Below are 17,853 nucleotides of genomic sequence, written 5' to 3'. Positions count from 1 at the left end.
TCGTTAGAGGAAAGGAGAAAGAGGGGAGACATGATTGCGGTGTTCAGGACCATGGTGGGAGTAGATAAAATTGACAAAGAAGATCTGTTTGTATGGGATAAGAGAGCAACAAGAGGACATGGAATGAAATTGAAAAAGCCAAGCTGCTTGAAGGATATCAAGAAATATAGCTTTCCTTACAGAAGTATAGACTTATGGAATAGCCTGGACAAAGAGATCATCCAGTCTAAAAATTTAAACGAGTTTAAAGTTAAATTCGACTTATTGAGAAACGGCAACGGAAACCCACGAGCATAGTACATTCTGTGTATATCACAATTAGGTATATTCTTAAATATTTGGAACGACTTAGACAAAGAGGTGGTGCATGAGAAAAACATTCATGTGTGTAAAGGTAGACTTGATAAATGTGGATATGGAGACAGGACAACACGAGCATTGCTCAATTCCTGTATACTACAAATAGGTAAATACAAATAGGTAAATACACACACACACACACACACACACACACACACACACACACACACACAAAATTGCCCCAGCCAGGTGGAGCTAGAATTCCGAGGGTTTGAATGGTGTGTGAATTAGTGCCTAGCCCGTTTCACTGGACATACTGTTACTAGTTCTTCATCATGCATGGCTTCCCTTTACTTGTTTTCTGAACCCTACCTCACCCCATCCTTTGGTGGGGAAAAAGAGCAGGATGATGATAAAGATTTTTTAAAAATTATTTTTGTTTACTATAGGTCATAGCATATTATATTAAGAACTGTTGTGATAGAAGAGAGTCTGCATCTCATACAGCATTACCTGTGTGAGGCTTAGATGTTGATCCCTGTAATCCTAAGGCAAACAGTTTATCCTTTTGACCTTATTGCTACAGTGATTGTTTGCTCTATGTGTTGGTGGTAGGTGGGTACACCCAGCATCCACTCACTGGATGTAGTGCTGCCTACTTCTTCCTTTTAAATCAGTTTTCTTTTTCTATGTCTTTTCTCCTCTCCTCCTGTTTCTCCTGTTCTTCCAGTTATTATTTATTACTCGTCTTTCCACATCGGGTAGCTCTGCACTGAGTGACAAGCCAAATGGTTTCCTGTTACTCAGGAAACCATTTACGATGCAGGGTTGTAACCTCATAGCCGAATAACTGGGTGACATGGACATAACCATGGTGACCCTGTTAATTGGGCGGAGAAACATAAATGTGTTGTCCTTCCAGGAACTAAACCTCCACTCTAATCCCCATTCCTCGCTGTATAGAGACGCTGTCATCTGTTTTGGAACGTCGGTTCACTGCATGGGACAACCCTGCAGTGGTGGTTGCTTGCTTGTTTTAATGGATCTGCTCAGTCAGACAAATGGGTAGCACAACAGCAAGAACTGTTTGTATATTGTGGTGAAAAGTTACATGCCTAGCTTGTCGTATCACATTGTTTATAAAGGCTCCAGTGCACTTGTTGTTGGCCTTGGTCACCTAATGGTGGCTCTCCACGCTGCCTGATCTCTGGCAGCCACCCTATTCAATCCATTATCCCATACTTACTGGATGTTACTTTCTCTTAATGGAAGTGTCTGATATTAACCAGAATATTATCCTAAACTGTGTTCTTTAACTGGAAGTGTATTAAGGTAAGAGTTAATTTTACTAACATTTAGTGCAATGTACTGTATTGCCGTAACTGTCTCATCCAGAACACATCTGCCAAGTGTGACATATCTGAGACTAGATGGGTCAGTGCCAGCAGGTTCAAGACATGCTTTGGTGCAGAGGTTCAACAGCGACCCTTCCATTGACCTTCTGCTCCTCACCACTCAGGTTGGAGGTCTTGGCCTCAACCTTATTGGTGCTGACACCGTGAGTACCTGTAAACACTTCCCATATTGATTTTTATAAGTAAACATGATAACATAAAAGTGGGAAATTGACATTCAAGGTATGTAGCATTTGTGGTGAATTAATGAAGTCCAGTTACACAAATGGCTCTTGAATTATGAGTGGGAGTGTAGCTTATTCAGTTGGGCAGACATGGTTGATATCTCATTGTCAATTTTTTTCTATCTTTAACCCTTAAACCGCGGGCTTGTTTTGCTTTGACTTGCGGCTCCCGCGGGCATATTCGCGCTCCGACAGACTCTCTAAAAATATTTGCCAAAAATCAGTTATTAGTCCTAGAATATTAAAATCACATATACTTATGGCACATACCTTCAGCTTTCTCCTTGGGTGTTTGTTGAGCCTTCGTCGAGTACCGTAGGACTTGTGGAGACCTCTGAAGTTGGGTAACGAAGTCTCCGCTTTACACTTCCCGACAACTCGTAATATGATTACCACAGCCTGATATTATCACTAGAAACACTAATCTATGATTCTCAAATAGTTTGGAATCCATACTCCCCCCCAAAAAACACTGTGAAAGCAATGAAAATTACGAGGGCGTATGACCATCCCACTTCCGATCGTTCGCCGCTAGTGTTGTCTGTTATTCATAAAAACACTCACAGTTTATATTTCTGTTACTATATAACACTTATATATATATCTACAGTCTTTATCCATAAGTTTCCTTCAGTAATAGTAGTTTATTGTCACTGTAGGCATTCAATTTCTTTCAGTAAAATACGTAGCATTCACTTTCTCGTCCTGTATACTAGCATTGAGAGTGAATGTCACTTTCACCTTCACTCTCTTAACTCATAGTATTCATACATGCTAGAGTGAAACTTTCACTTTCATTACTCCTAGTATATATATTCGTATTCTTTTAATACCACTCATTTACATTTCTATTTACGTTCTCTACTTTATTTACATTTTTGTTTTATTAACACTGTGTTATGGACTGTCACTTGAAGTAACTTATAAAACTATTTTCCACTGTTCACTTATATTTACATTCATTGCTTTCACTTGCTGTTTACACATTATTTACAATTCCACTTGCACTGTTTTACTCAATAAAAAGATCATAGTCACTCTCTATCAATTGTCAGCCCTTTACCTCTTTCCACACGAGGTTTAGTAGGGGGTAAAGGTCACAGGGCCCATTGCATGGGGGTATAAAGCGGCAGAAGTTAGCAGGAGGGGATCAGACATACTCCCACTTTCAAAGACAACAGTGAACTGATAGTAGTGGCCTCCTGCCGCTTGGCTAGGGTGAGTGCAATACTACCAACTTCAGCCCTGTGAGGCCTGCTAATATATAGCAATGAGATGATTGGCAGGAAACCAAGACAATACATAATAAATTAGGTAGTTCCAGGTAAATGTAAATATCACTTAGGCTTCTCCCTTTCCTCCTTATATGTATATTTATTACGAAAATAGATTATACGGCATATTTCAAGGGGAAATAAACAGCGAAAATTAGCAAACGAGTGCACGTGAGGTGTTGTCAGGTGATAATTAGCCAATTCCAGGTGTATGGCACTATCACTTACCTTATTTCTTTTTTGTATATATTATTTGGTATAAGAATAGGGCATAGGGCTTATTTCAATGGATGAAATCGGTGGAAAATTCCAGGGATGATTTACTTAGCGTAGAATACAGTGTGGTGGCCTGCAATAATTAGGTAGTTCCAGGTGAATGTAAATATCACTTAGGCTTCTCCCTTCCTTTCTTATATATATTTTTATTATGAAAATAGATTATACGGCATATTTCAAGGGGAAATAAACAGCAAAAATTAGCGAACGAGTGCACGTGAGGTGTTGTCAGGTGATAATTAGCCAATTCTAGGTGTATGGCATGCTCACTTACCTTATTTCATTCTTGTATATATTATTTGGTATAAGAATAGGGCATAGGGCTTAATTCAATGGATGAAATCAGTGAAAAATTCCAGGGAAGATTTACTTAGTGTAGCACGGCCGGGCAGGCGAGAGGATAGGGTAATGGAGGGGAGGTAGGGAGGGGAGTCAAGAACGGGGAGAAATGGCTAAATTGTCAACAATGGATGGGAGTACCGATGAGATTAGGAGTGCTGACTAGTGCTGGACATTGGCAGTACTGATAGATGATACAAGCCACCACTTCAAAGCCCGGGCGAATTCAAAATAACACAGAATCACAAAAGTGTCGCCCCGCAGTATGATCCCTTGCTCCCAAGCGTCACGAAAGTGACGACCCGCGGTTAAGGGGTTAAACCCTACGGTACCTCACCCTAGAGTGAGAAAGGAAGTCTGGGTGATGATGTTGACAGTGATATCAGAAGGGCAGTACAGTTGGGAACAAAAGTTCCCCCAAGCTAGATCTTATTAGATCATATAGCCCTGCTAGGTGACAAGAGGGCGCTACCCCTCCCGGCATTGCAGCTACCGGGCGTGGCATGAGCTCATGACCCCCCAGTCCTGAGTATGACACTCTACCACTGAGCCACTGTGCCCCCAGTACAGTTGGAAGAAATGGCCGAAGAAGCAGCTGAATTTGTATCATTAACAACTAATGTAATTGGACATCACCGATAATTGAGAGAACTGTAAAGTGAGGCCAGAAATGTTTAGACTGATTAACTTTGGTTTCCTCATCTCTCAGATTACTGTAAGTGAGCTGGTTTCATTTTTCATGATAAGTCGCTCCTAATGGTACACAGCTACTAATAAGGATTGTAGTGTAGGAATTGGCAACAGCCAGTCCTTTATAGTTACTATCAGGGATTTTTAGATTAGGCACCACAAACAACTGCATCTTTAATACCCTTATTGGAGTTCACAAGGGCTTGAGGATAGGCTATGAGACCACAAGGGCTTGAGAGTAGGCTATGAGACCACTTGACTTCCCTGGCAGTGTTTAGATAAAAAATCCTTTGGCCACCTCTTGGATTTCTTTTGGAGGGTTAGTGCACACACTTCTCTGACCTGAGACCTCTACCAATCATACTATTGAGGTACATTTTATTTAGCTTAGAACATTTGGGAGTTTTTACAGTTGAATATTATTTATTTTTACGGGAAAATGACCAGAAAATGTTGCATCAGGTGATTTTAGAAGACACAAGTTAGGTTAGATTCCTTGAAACTAGTAACATACTGGTACCTGGAATCCAGCATTGTAGTTGAACCAACTTGCCTAACCTCGGGCTCCTACGCTTCTCATGGGGCAACACTAGATTAGGTGATGAATGATGAACTATTTTTAATCATCAGTGCTTTAATTTACTGATTGGTGGTAGGTGGGGGCACTTATCAACCACTCACTCTATGTATTGCTGCGGGGTGTCTGCCCTTTCCTCTCCTCCATCCTTCATTTCTTCCATCCTCTTGTGTCTTTCATTCCTTCATCCTTTCCTTCTCTTTCTGCCCACGGGTGACTTTACACTCCCTCTTCTGTCTTTCTTTCCTTTATTCTTTCCTCTTCCTTCTGCCTGTGGGTGACTCTACACTGAGTGACAAGCCAAATGGTTTCCTGTACACCAGGAAACCATTTACTATGCTGCGTTGTAACCATATTGTATAACCAAATTATGGCACCTGGTGGTTTAGTGGGTAATTACAGTGCACCAATCGGATTGAGTCATTGAAGGTTTATATCCAAGAGGTGGTTCGAGTTTATTGCTTATGTAATGCCACTCAGGAATGAGTGAGGCTGGTCACTCTCATTATTAAATGTCAGGACAACTGCCTACCCCCAGGCTCCTGTGCTCCTCGTGGGGCAACGTAGGATTGGATGATGAATGAATGAATAAATTATGTTGGATGATTACTTCTGTTGGGTTTGTGCCTAGCAGCCAAGATATGAAGTAACACATTTCATTTTATTGTGGTATTATCCCTCATCAGACTAATTACTTCTTGAGTTTCTCGCTAATAAATATGTATAGCTAACAGATCTTTATAATAATGTTTCATGTTACAGGTGATCTTTGTTGAGCATGACTGGAACCCAATGAGAGACCTGCAGGCCATGGATCGCGCTCACCGCATTGGCCAGAAGCGTGTTGTCAATGTATACAGACTTATCACCCGTGGCACCCTTGAGGAGAAGATCATGGGGTGTGTTGATTTTTTTTTTTTTTTTTTTTTTTTTTTACATAATAGCAACCCATCTACTGTAGAACAGTTGTATCCTTTGTTAGATGTTATGTTAACTAATCTTAGTCTATCTCCCCTTACCTAGTGATGAGGCAAGATTAATTGCTAATTTGTTCTGATGTCAAGGCTTTAATGTAGCTGAATATTGAATACCCAGATTAATTTTAAATATTTAAATAGTAGGTGGTAGCAGTGACAGTATAAGGAGTAGAAGTGTTGCAGTGTTTAGGTAATGAGGTGAGAGGGGAGGTAAAACCTTTATTATTGTGCTAGACAGGGGCACCAATCATCCACTCACTCATTGTAGAGATGCCTTATGGTATCCACACTGAGTGTCAAGCCAAATGGTTTCCTGTACCCAGGAAACCATTTACTATGCTGGGTGGTAAACATATAACCGGGGTTTTGGTCTGGTCAAGTGCCCTCCAGAATCCCCTGTTTAAAATCACTTAATCATGGCAAATGTTTTGGAGAGCCCTGGAGGGCCCAATACCTGCTTAGGGACCCAACCAAATGGGCAGATTCACATGGCCATGTGAAATGTGAGAGGTGTGAATGAGGAGAGAAAGAGGGTGGAAGTGGTGAATGTGTTCAAGAGTGCAAGATATGCTGTGAAGTTATTGTGTGAAACAAAGATGAAAGGGTGTGAAGTGGAGGAGTGGGAGAGTGTAAAGTGTGTGAGGTTGGGCATGAATGGACGAAGAAGATGCAAGGAAGGAATTGCTTTGTTGATAAATGAAGTGTGGCAGAGTGGAATGAGAGATTACAAATGTGTCAGCTCGAAGTGTATGTATGTCAAGTTCAAGTTTGAGAAGGTGAAAGTGGCTGTGATTGTAACATATGCATCATCTGATGACAGGAGTGAGAAAGAGAATGACAGGTTTTGGGATGAGCTGGATGAAGCAGTGGGAGATATGCTCAGGAGCTATAAAGTGATCGTAAGGGGCGATATGAATGGAAGAGTAGGCACTGGTCCTGAGAATGACATAATGGGTTGTAATGGAGCACCAGGAGAAAATGATAATGGGAAACGACTGAAGGATGTGTCAGGAAAGGAGGTTCTGCATTTGTAACTCATATTTCAAATACAAAAATGCATATGGTAAAGAGAAAATAGGGATCGTGTTGAAAGGAGCCTGATTAATTATGTGCTCATAGAGACGTCGATGCTGGGAATGGTTGCTGTTATGAGGGCCATGAGAGGATGATGTGGAAGTCTTATCAGATCATATGATGGTGGTATGCCAGATCAAGCTGAGAGGAGTGAGGTGGACCAGGAGTGAGTGGAGCAATCAGGGAGAAAGACTGAAAGTCGAGTAGCTCAGGATCAGAGAAATGGCAGATGAATACAGGACCAAAGTAGGGGAGGAGTTAGAATCAGTGAAGTGGAATAAAATGGATCAAGACAGCCAGTGGAATGCATACAGGGATTGCTTAGTTAGGAATGCTAAAGCAGTGTGTGATGTGGCAAGAGTAACAACAAAGAAGAAAGGTACAGCATGGTAGGATGAAGAGGTTAAGAGAGCAGTGGAGTAAAAAAGGAAGAAGTGGCTATAGTTGTTACAGGACAGGGGTTTAATTGAAATAAGAACTGAACATATTGAGAGCAAAAAGCACGTAAAGAGACTAGTGAAGAGAAAAAAAAAAGAGGATAAATGATGATCAAGGAAGAAACATGAATGCAAATTACTCTGAAAATAGGAAGTTATTCTGGAAAGAGTTACAGAAATGTAGAAGTGACAGTGTAAAGAAATGTGAAAGTGTGAGGGATGTAAGTGGTAGATTATTAACCCATGAGGATGAAGTAAGGACCAGATGGAAAAAATATTTTGAAAGCCTGATGAATGGGAATAGAGATTGCAGAGTGGCTGTAAATGTGTCTGGTTTTGGGGTTGCACAGAGAAAGAATGCAGTGATAGGAAATGTGACACTCGCACAGGTGAAGAATGCTGTGAAGCAGCTGAAAAATGAGAAAGCAGCAGGGGTTGATGAGGTATATGCCGAGATGATTGAGTGTAGTGGAGAGAGGGGAATGAAGTACTTGTTGGAGATATGTAAGAAAGCATGGATGAGTGAAACTGCCAGCAAAGTGGAAAAAGGCTGTGATTGTACCCCTTCACAAAAATAAAGGTGAGTGAAGTGAGTGTAAGAATTGTCTTGGCATAAGTTTATCAAGTGTGGTAAGGAGGGTTTAAGGATGAATTATCATAGAGAAAGTAAGAGAGATATCAGAGGTCCTGGTAAGTAGTGAACAGGGTGGCTTTAGGAATGGCAGAGGATGTGTGGGTCAAATATTTGCAGTGAGACAAATGATGGGGAAGGCTTATGAGAAGGACTATAATGTGTTTATGGCATTCATGGATCTGGAAAAAGCATACAACAAAATAGACACAGAAGGATTGTGGAAGGTTTTGCGCATGTACAGTGTTGATGGTAAGCTGCTAGGTTACGTCAAGAGTTTTTGTGATGGTATTGAAGCATGAGTAAGGGTAAATGTGCATCTAAGTGAATGGTTTTTGATCAGTGTGGGTGTGCGACAAGGTTGTGTGATGTCCCCATGGTTGTTCAATATATATATATACATATATATATATATATATATATATATATATACATAGACATATACATATATATATATATATATATACATATATATATATATATATATATATATATATATGGATGGGGCAGTGAGAGAAGTAACAACACGAGTAATGGAGAGGGGGATGTCGTTGGTAATGAATGTGATGTATGGAATATCTCAGATTTGTTGTATGCTGATGATGCAATACTACTTGCAAATACTGCACAAGAACTTGGTAGACTAGTGCAGAGTTCTGCTGATGTCTGTGAGTGTTGTGCCTTGAGAGTAAATGTAGAAATGATTAAAGTGATGGTTATTGATGTCATTGATAGTGAATGGTGATGTATGGAATATCTCAGATTTGTTGTATTCTGTTGATGCAGTACTGCTTGCAAATACCGCACAAGAACTTGGTAGACTAGTGCAGAGTTTTGCTGATGTCTGTGAGCATTGTGCCTTGAGAGTAAATGTAGAAATGATTAAAGTGATGGTTATTGAGAGAGAAGGTGACCCCCAGTGTGATGTTACAGTGGATTGATAGAGACTGGAATTGGTGAGAGAGTTCAAATGCCTGGGTACAGTGATAAAAAAGAGAGGAAAATGTGCAAAAGAAGTGGAAAGTAGAGTGACACAAGGAAGGAAAGTAGCTGTTGCAATGAAGGCCTTGATAAGAAATAGAAGCTCGAGTGTTATAGCTGCTCGAGGCTTACGTGAAGGAGTGTTAGTGCCAACTTTAACATATGGATGTGGGACTACGGTGTGGCATGAAAATGAAACGTCAAGAGTGAGAACAGTGGAGATGGGACTGCTGAGGAATGTATGTGGAGTACAGAGAGTGGATAGGATACGAAAAAGTGTGATTCGTGAAAAATGTGGTGTAAGGATGTCTGTGGACGCCAGAATTGAAGAGAGTGTACTGAGATGGTATGGTGATGTGGAGAGAATGGTTAACAATAGAATGGTGAAAAACATATATCTGAGTGAATTTGAAGGAGGGAGGAGGTGAGGTAGGCCAAGGAGAAGGTGGAGGGGTATGGTGGATGAGCGTGTGAGGAAGAGAGGTTTGGAATTTGGTGAGGCTAGGGGACTGACAAGAGATTGTGTTGGGTGGATGAATATTGTGAGGAGAAGCCCATGATCAGGGATTTGGCACCTCTTTTTAACGTGGCAGCATCTGGATTGACTCTATTGGATACATTTATGTGAAGTTACAGAATGCAATGAATGTTTTTGGTGTATCAGATAGACCCAGGATTCTGGGGGCTTGAATGGTGAGTAAATGGAAGCGTGGCCCATTGGATTGGGCTGTCTGGACGTTGCTACTCCTCACCCTGCCCTAAGGTGGGAAAGGAGGTCTGGATGATGATGATGATTTTTTTTCATTTTTTGATAAGTTACACCTTCATTTTCAACCCTTCTTTGTGTGTGTGTGTGTGTGTGTGTGTGTGTGTGTGTGTGTGTGCATGGAAGCTCATTACCATATATACTGGTATATATTTATTACTATATGATGCATGTTACTTCCGAGTGACCCATTTCAGCTGGAATATCTAGGGATGCAGTTCAGTTGTTTTATTAACTGCACATTTGTTGTTACAGTTTGCAGAAGTTTAAGATGATGACAGCCAACACAGTGATTAGCCAGGAGAATTCCAGCCTTCTCAGTATGGGCACAGACCAGGTAAGACTGATGTGTATTATGTAATAGCTTAGCTACTAAAGTCATATTGATGGTCAGATGGTTACAGAATGTCTTTTTGAGAGGATGCCAGTTTTAATCCCACATTTGGGCAGGGAACAGTGTGATTATTTGAATTTTGTTTTAACAGACTATTGGTCTTACCTAAAGCCAACCAATGTCATACACTCCCATTGCTCATTCAGTCACTCCCATTGTCAGTGAAACAGCCTCAGCATGTATTAATTGCGAATGCTGGGTATTAACATTGAAATGGTGACATATAAAAGTGTGTGGATGTGTACTACATAAGAGGACTGCTGTGGACGTAGGTCCATGGGGAAAAAAAAAAAAATGGGAGTGGTGAGAAATGGAAGAAGGACAGTTAGGCAGTGGAGAGCAGGGTAACTTGGAGGCAGTTTGTTTGTGTCCATCCTCTACAGAATTATTTTTTTTGGGTGTAGATAGATAAAGACAGCTAAAACAAAAATGCATGCATATCATTAGGCCTGTGAGTGGGAGTCCAGATTTCAGGCTTGAATAATGTGTGAATTAAGGTCTGAGTCATTACACAGAGCATGATGTTGATAATTCTCCCACTCCAGGACTTTTTCGCTCCTTGTTCTCTGGATCTTACTTCATGATATCCTTATGCTTAAAGAAAAAAAATATATATATATTTTTAAGGATGATCTGGATGATCATGATTAGAATTTTAACATATACAGTGGAATCTCCTAAATTATGCATTTCTTAACCCCCTGACATTGGTTCACGGCTGAGTACGTTTTCATATTTCGCAGGCATGTTTCAACTTAAAAGTGCACCATACTCACTGATAGTGGTGAGGCGGGCTCTCTCATGTGCCTGAGGGTGCAGGGAGAGGCTGACTGGGACAGAGGTGGGGTGGGGTGGAGGGGTTGAACAGCCTACCCAGGGTGACAGAGGAGCATGGGGAAGAGGCAGGCGGGGACAGAGTAGGGTGGGGGAGAGGCACCTGGAGAGGCAGAGTACATGTATACTGACTGTGGTCAGCCACCCACTTTCTAGTAGAGATTTACATCAATGATTTGTAAGAAAAAACATATTTTTTGGGAAATTCCAAATTATGAAATTAAACCTGATTGTGGGAAGGGGATAGGGTGCAGGGAGCCTGTCATCAGAGGGTTAATAGCAGATTCATAATTCGGAATGACATCATGCAAATTTGCATCCATCCATCCATCATTCAATCCTTTGTTGCCCTATGAGGAGCATAGGATCCCGGTTCTGGACAGGGTGGTCCTGACATTTAAGATGAGAGTGGCCAGCCTCACTTATCTCTGGGTGGCATTACGTTAGCAATAAACCCCAAGCGCCCCTTGGATATTAACCTGCACTGGGTCAATCTGATGGGAGTGCCTTCATTACTCACTAAACCACCAGGCGCCATAATTTGGTTATAAAGTTACCACTCAGCGTAGTAAATGGTTTCCTGGTGTACAAGAAACCATGTGGCTTTTCACTTAGTGTAGAGTCACCTATAGGCAGAAGGAAGAGGAAAGAATGAAGGAAAGAAAAACAGAAGAGGAAGGAAGGAAGAGAGGAAAGGGCAGACACCCAGAGCAGCACTGCACCTAGTGAGTGGATGGTGAGCACCGCCACCAACCACAATGCAGATTTGCAACATCAGTAAATTGCGGAAATTACATGAATTTCGTGGATGCAGCCAACAAAAGTGACACTTCCAATGCCTTGTGTAATGTGTGCCACCATTACCTCAAGTCCTCGCACCTAGCCATGCGTAAACCAATTGGAGTCAAACATGGCAGTTACAAAACCAGTCATATTCAAGCATAGCACTTACTATAAGCCAACCACAGCACTTCCCTCCCACACCAAGCATGAAGGTCATTAGTGTTTGCTGATGACCAGTTTGATGAAGTTTGGGGGCAATTTTTCTGAGATGACAGAACCATAAGTAATTTTCCCCATGCGATAGTTATTTCTAAATCTCGGTGTTCTCAAATCGTAGCATGTGCTGAGTACCATAAAGCTGTGATTTATGAGATTCCACTGTACAGGTGGTCCCCGAGATATGATGGTCTGACACGATTTTTCGACATTATGATGGTGCGATAGTGATACCCATGCAGTAGAGACCGTACTTTGAATTTTGAATTTTAATCTTTTCCCAGGCTAGGGATATGAGGTACAATACTCTCTCATGATGCTGGGCAGTGGCAGTGAGTCACATTTCCTAGTCTGCCATGTGGTCACTAGTGTATACAACTGATACTCAGTCGTGTTCTGTTACCATTTTTTTTTTTTTATACCCCCTTGTATCCACACTGTATTTTGTGCGTCCATCATGTCTGCGGAATGCCCATCTGTCTCTCCTGCTACTGGTGAGAAGAAGATGAAGGCAATGGCTCTTGAGATGAAACTCAAGGCAGTTGCCCAGCATGAAGGCGGCAAGCCCATAATGGCCATCGCACGTGAACTTGGATTTTCGCAGTCGACAGTCTCAGTACAGTACTCAATAAATTGCGTGATATATTAAACACTTTATTATAAAATAGGCTTTGTTTTATTTCATTTTGTTTCATTTTTGTAGGCTCCAACATGCTTGCATGCGTTGGTCTTGGTCACCTAATGGCGGCTCTCCATGCTGCTTGATCTGTGGCAGCCTCCCTGTTCAGTCCCTTAACGCTGAGATCACACTTAATGACCTCGTCCCATGTCTTTCTCAGTCTGCCCCTTGCAACCCCACCCCCAGTATTAACACTTCTCACCTTCTGTGCCCAATTATCATCCCCCATCCTCTCTACATGCCCAAACTATCTCAATCTACCTCTCCTCATCACAACACCAGTATACTCCAGTCCCATCCTACCTCTCAACTCTTCCATCTTAAACCCAGCACCCCCCAGGCCTTGCATGCAGGGATGCACTGCACATCCACCTAATCTTTGTCATTTCTATACGTCTGAGCCTGCGAATATCCTCTTCCTTTACTGCCCAGGTCTCACTACCATACAGCATCAAACTCCTAACATGCTGCATATAAAGACCCCTTAGCATGTAGGGAGAGTCCTCTCAATGTCAGGAGAGGCAACAGCTCCCTGAACTTCTTCCAACCACTTCTTACCCTAGCCACAGAGCTGGCTCCAGCCCCACCTCCAGCACATAACATGTCTTCCAAATAACAAAACTCTTCCACACACTCAAGAGACTCACCAGCAAGTTCAATCCTTTCACGCCTGACAATCTCCACCTGGTCTCACCGACATGCCACACACATAAAATCAGTATTTTCTCGCAGTCTACCTCTAATACCACTACATCTCTTGTGCACCCATTTATCACAGACACTGCACAGAATGGAATTACTTCCCAGATCCTTGTGGCAAACTGCACATGGCCACTCTCCCTGTTCTTTGACTGTACCGCCACGAACCCTAGATATCATCACTTTCGTTTTATCTGCATTTACCCTTAAGCCCTTGTGCCCCATACCATCTCTCCACATCCAAAATCTTTCCTCTGTCTCCCTTTCATTCTCTGCAGTCAACACCAAATCATCAGCATACAACATCTCCCACGGGAGTCCATTTCTGTTCGTGTGAGAGGGCTTCAGGTACCATGATAAATGACAAGGGACTCAAAACTGACCCCTGATGCACACCAACATTCACGGAAAACTCATCACTCAAATCTCCATTCACTCTTACCTGGGTGTGAGCACATGGCCATAACCACCCTAACCAGCCACTTCTCCAACCCAGGCTTTCTCATTGCCCACTTCACCACCTCTCTAAGGACTCTGTCAAAGGCCTTTGCCAAATTAACAAAAACAAAATACAGATCCCTTTTCTTTCCAATATGTTTTTCCTGAAGCTGTCGAACAATGAAATGGCATCAGTGGTCCCCCTGCCTGGCATAAACCCAAACTGCATCTCATCAATATTCACTCTTTCTCTAATCATACCTTCTAGAACTCTCTCCGTTACCTTCATTATCTGATCTGAAAACTTTATACCTCTATATTTTCCTCTTTCCAGGGCATCACCCTTCCCTTTGTACACATTTACAATTACACTCTTCAGCCAATCATCTGGGACAACACACTCATATATAATCATATTTATCAGGTCAGTGACCAACCTCACCCCTATATCTCCTGAGGCCTTCAACATTTCGGCAGTCAACCCAGACACACCTGCTGCCCTACTCATCTGCATCCTGCCTATTTGCCTCACTCACAATAGCAGCATCAATCAAAGGCCAAGGGCCAAACACTGGATCTGCTGGCTTTGAACCTTCCCTGTCCCAGTCAAACTGCTCATTCAACAACCGGCTATAATGCTCTCTCCATGCATCTTTAATATCCCCACTGTTCACCACTACCCTTCCTTCATCATTCTTCACACACTGCTCACCTATAATATCCCGATTATCCCTCTTCATCTGATTTGCCACCTTAAATATCATATTTTTCCTTTCTACATGATTTAGGTTATCAAGTAAAAGTCTCTGTGACTCAGACTTCGCCCTGTATACCTCTCTTCTAGCCCTACGCTTGGCAGCCAAGTATTCCTCCATGTTACCACCCTTCTTCCATTCCTAGAAAAGCCTTCTTTTCTCCTCAACTGCAGCTTCTACACCCTCATCCCACCACCAAGTTACTTTATTTCTTGGTGGGCCTCTTGTCCAACTGCATATTGCATCTGTAACTCTCAAGATGTTGTTCTTGTGGGCTCTACTGTTCATTAACGCCTCTGTCTACAGCTCCCTGTTCAGCCACCACTCTCCTCATCTCGCTATAGAAGGCATCCCTTTGTGCTTGGTTTTTCAGCTTCCATATTTTCCTCCAAGGTACATAAGTCCTCTTTTTCATCACTCGTCCTTTAAGCACCATGTCACAAATCAATAGTTTTTGCTGCTGCACACATTCCTTGCTTCCTATAACTTTAACATCCCTCGTGAACCTCCTATCAGCCCTCCTGACCAGAAAATAATCTATCTGACTGCTATTTCCCCCAGACTCGTACATAATCAACTTACACTCTCTTTTCATAAAATGTGTGTTGTACACAGTCATGTTCATTGTCTCCCCAAACTCGAGCTTTGTGTAAATGATTTTGCCCAACTGTAGGCTAATGTAAGTGTTCTAATCACATTTAAAGTAGGCTTGACTAGGCAATGATGTTCAGTTGGTTAGGTGTATTAAATACATTTTCTATTAAATGTTTTACCGCCATACACCTTAATCCCATAAGAGGTGGTCACAAACAAATCATTTCCATGTCACCTTGTCTCCCACCATTTCACTGTCTTGCTCCCAGCTCCCACACCCTTGTCACATATACCTCTCCATTCCATCACTCCATCTCAACCTCGGCCTTTCCCACCCTCTCCCTCCCTCCACTCTACTCACATGCACTGTCCTCATTAGTTTCTCACTCTCCGTCCTCTCCACGTGGCCAGACCACCTTAGTGTATTTCTCCTAACGCATTCTGTCACATCCACATCCACACCCTAATGCTTCTTCACTTCCTCATATGTCAGTCTGCCTTTCCATATAACTCCACATGCTCCTCTCAAATAAGTCATTTCCATTGCTCTCACCATCGACTTGTGACCTTCCAACAAGGCCCAAACATCATTTCCATACATTAGAGTTGGTATCACAATACTGTACTATCGTGCAGTGACTTTTTTTTTACTTCCATGCTCACCTCCCTATTTCTTATTACTGCATTCAAAGAACCAGCAACCTTTCCTCCTTGTTGTACCCTTTCAGGCATTTCGCCCTCCAAACTTCCATCCTTACTCAGCACACGATGTATTCCACTTAGGATATATTCCATCCATCCATCCATCATCCAATCCTACGTTGTCCCATGAGTAGTGTAGGAGCCCGGGGCTAGGCAATTGGTCCTGACATTTAAGATGAGAGTGACCAGCCTCACTCATCCCTGAGTTGCATTTACTTGAGCAATAAACCCCAACCATCCCTTGGATATAAACCTTCAGTGGCTCAATCCGATTGGAGCACAATTTTACCCACAAAACCACCAGGCATCAAAATTTGGTTATATGGTTACTGCCCATCGTAGTAAATGGTTTCCTGGTGTACAGGAAACCATTTGGCTTTTTGCTTAGTGTAGAGTCACCCACAGGCAGAAGGGAGAGGAAAGAATGAAGGAAAGAAAGACAGAAGAGGGAGTGTAAAGTTACCCATAGGCAGGACTAGGAAAGACTGAAGGAGAGAAAGACAGAAGAGGATGGAGGAAAGGAACCCTTACGAAATATCCCACTTACAATAGGTTACAGAAGAGGGAGTGTAAAGTCACTCATAGGCAGAAGGACGAGGAAAGACTGAAGGAGAGAAAGACAGAAGAGGATGGAAGGGAAGGAGGATGGAGGAAAGGAACCCTTATGAAATATTCCACTTACAATGGGTTTATTGGAACATAACCCCATCATAAGCTGGAGACCGCCTGTACATCAGCAGCAATGTAATATTGTACATTTTTTCTAGTATCTCTTATGTTTAGAGCAAGATTAGCATTTTAACAGTGCATATTTTCTTGTATCTTTTGAATTTTAGGCAATTTTTATTCATAATACAGTATTCAGCTGTGGGGAGATGTCTTGTGGTTAAAGGGTAAATAGTGGCTACAACTGACCTCTCCATATGAAAAGGCTTGCCATGAGGTGAATAAAGTCGTGTTGAAATACAATATCTAGAACAAAACATAAGATATGTGTTTGGAATGAAGAGGTTAATGTGAGCTCATTTTTTCAGTTGCTAGACCTGTTTACTCTGGACTCTATGAAAGGGAGCAGCAAGAGCATCCAGGGTATGGGTGAAGGAAGCAGCAGTGGTGGTGGTGGCAGTGGCAGTGCTGCATCTCAAACATTGGGCCTTGGGGCAGTTGGGGCCAAGGCAATGTTAGAGGGACTACCAGAACTTTGGGATACTGACCAGTATGAATCCGAGTATAACCTTGACTCCTTCATAGCAACTCTGAAGAAGGAAAAATAAGACAAAGAGGTAGTCAAATCTGAAAGGCCCTTTTTATTTACAAGGCTGCCTGTATGCAGTTCATTGGAAGTTTGGTACCTGACATATCGTTAATGAAGTGAATGTACGGAGGATGCAGTCACTGAAATCACAACTTCTAAGTCACCTGTTACAACCTTCTTCCATTTTGTTTTCATAGAATGGTTACCTTTTTTTTTTCTTCTCAAATTAAAGCCATCGTTTTGTGAACATTTTTATTAGTTTAGTTACTGGACTAGCTATGTTCTTCATAGATTCTGTTACTAATGATTGGAGAATATGAAGGAAGCTGAAAAAGTGAAAATTGCTTAATGAGACTAATTACCCAAGATGTACTTCAGTGTAAGTTACAGTATTACGAGCTGGATGATTGATATGATAAATAACTCTGCAGAGTTGCCATGCTTCAGATGTTGTCCTCGGTTTTGTACAGTAATTTTCATACGTCAGAACTCTTTCAACATTGCTCCTCCTTGCTTCATTACCAACGCAAAATACAACACACA

The 17,853-nt window shown here is 41.9% G+C and overlaps 1 protein-coding gene across 1 annotated transcript in view; it reads left to right on the top strand.

Annotated features, from left to right (window-relative positions):
- Hel89B (histone acetyltransferase 1) overlaps window positions 1-17,329 on the top strand; it is a 161,048-nt gene extending 143,719 nt beyond the window's left edge. The window contains exons 30-33 of the mRNA XM_080271725.1: window positions 1,696-1,858; window positions 5,858-5,994; window positions 10,217-10,298; window positions 17,090-17,329. Coding sequence (XP_080127851.1) covers window positions 1,696-1,858; window positions 5,858-5,994; window positions 10,217-10,298; window positions 17,090-17,329 — 622 coding nt within the window. The remainder of the gene's footprint in view (window positions 1-1,695; window positions 1,859-5,857; window positions 5,995-10,216; window positions 10,299-17,089) is intronic.
- The last annotated feature ends 524 nt before the right edge of the window (window positions 17,330-17,853 follow it).

This window comes from Coenobita brevimanus, chromosome 47 (assembly GCF_032717465.1).
Source record: "Coenobita brevimanus isolate Jiangsu-jjx chromosome 47, ASM3271746v2, whole genome shotgun sequence".
NCBI classification, from domain to species: domain Eukaryota; kingdom Metazoa; phylum Arthropoda; class Malacostraca; order Decapoda; family Coenobitidae; genus Coenobita; species Coenobita brevimanus.
This window is presented reverse-complemented; position numbering and strand designations above follow the sequence as displayed.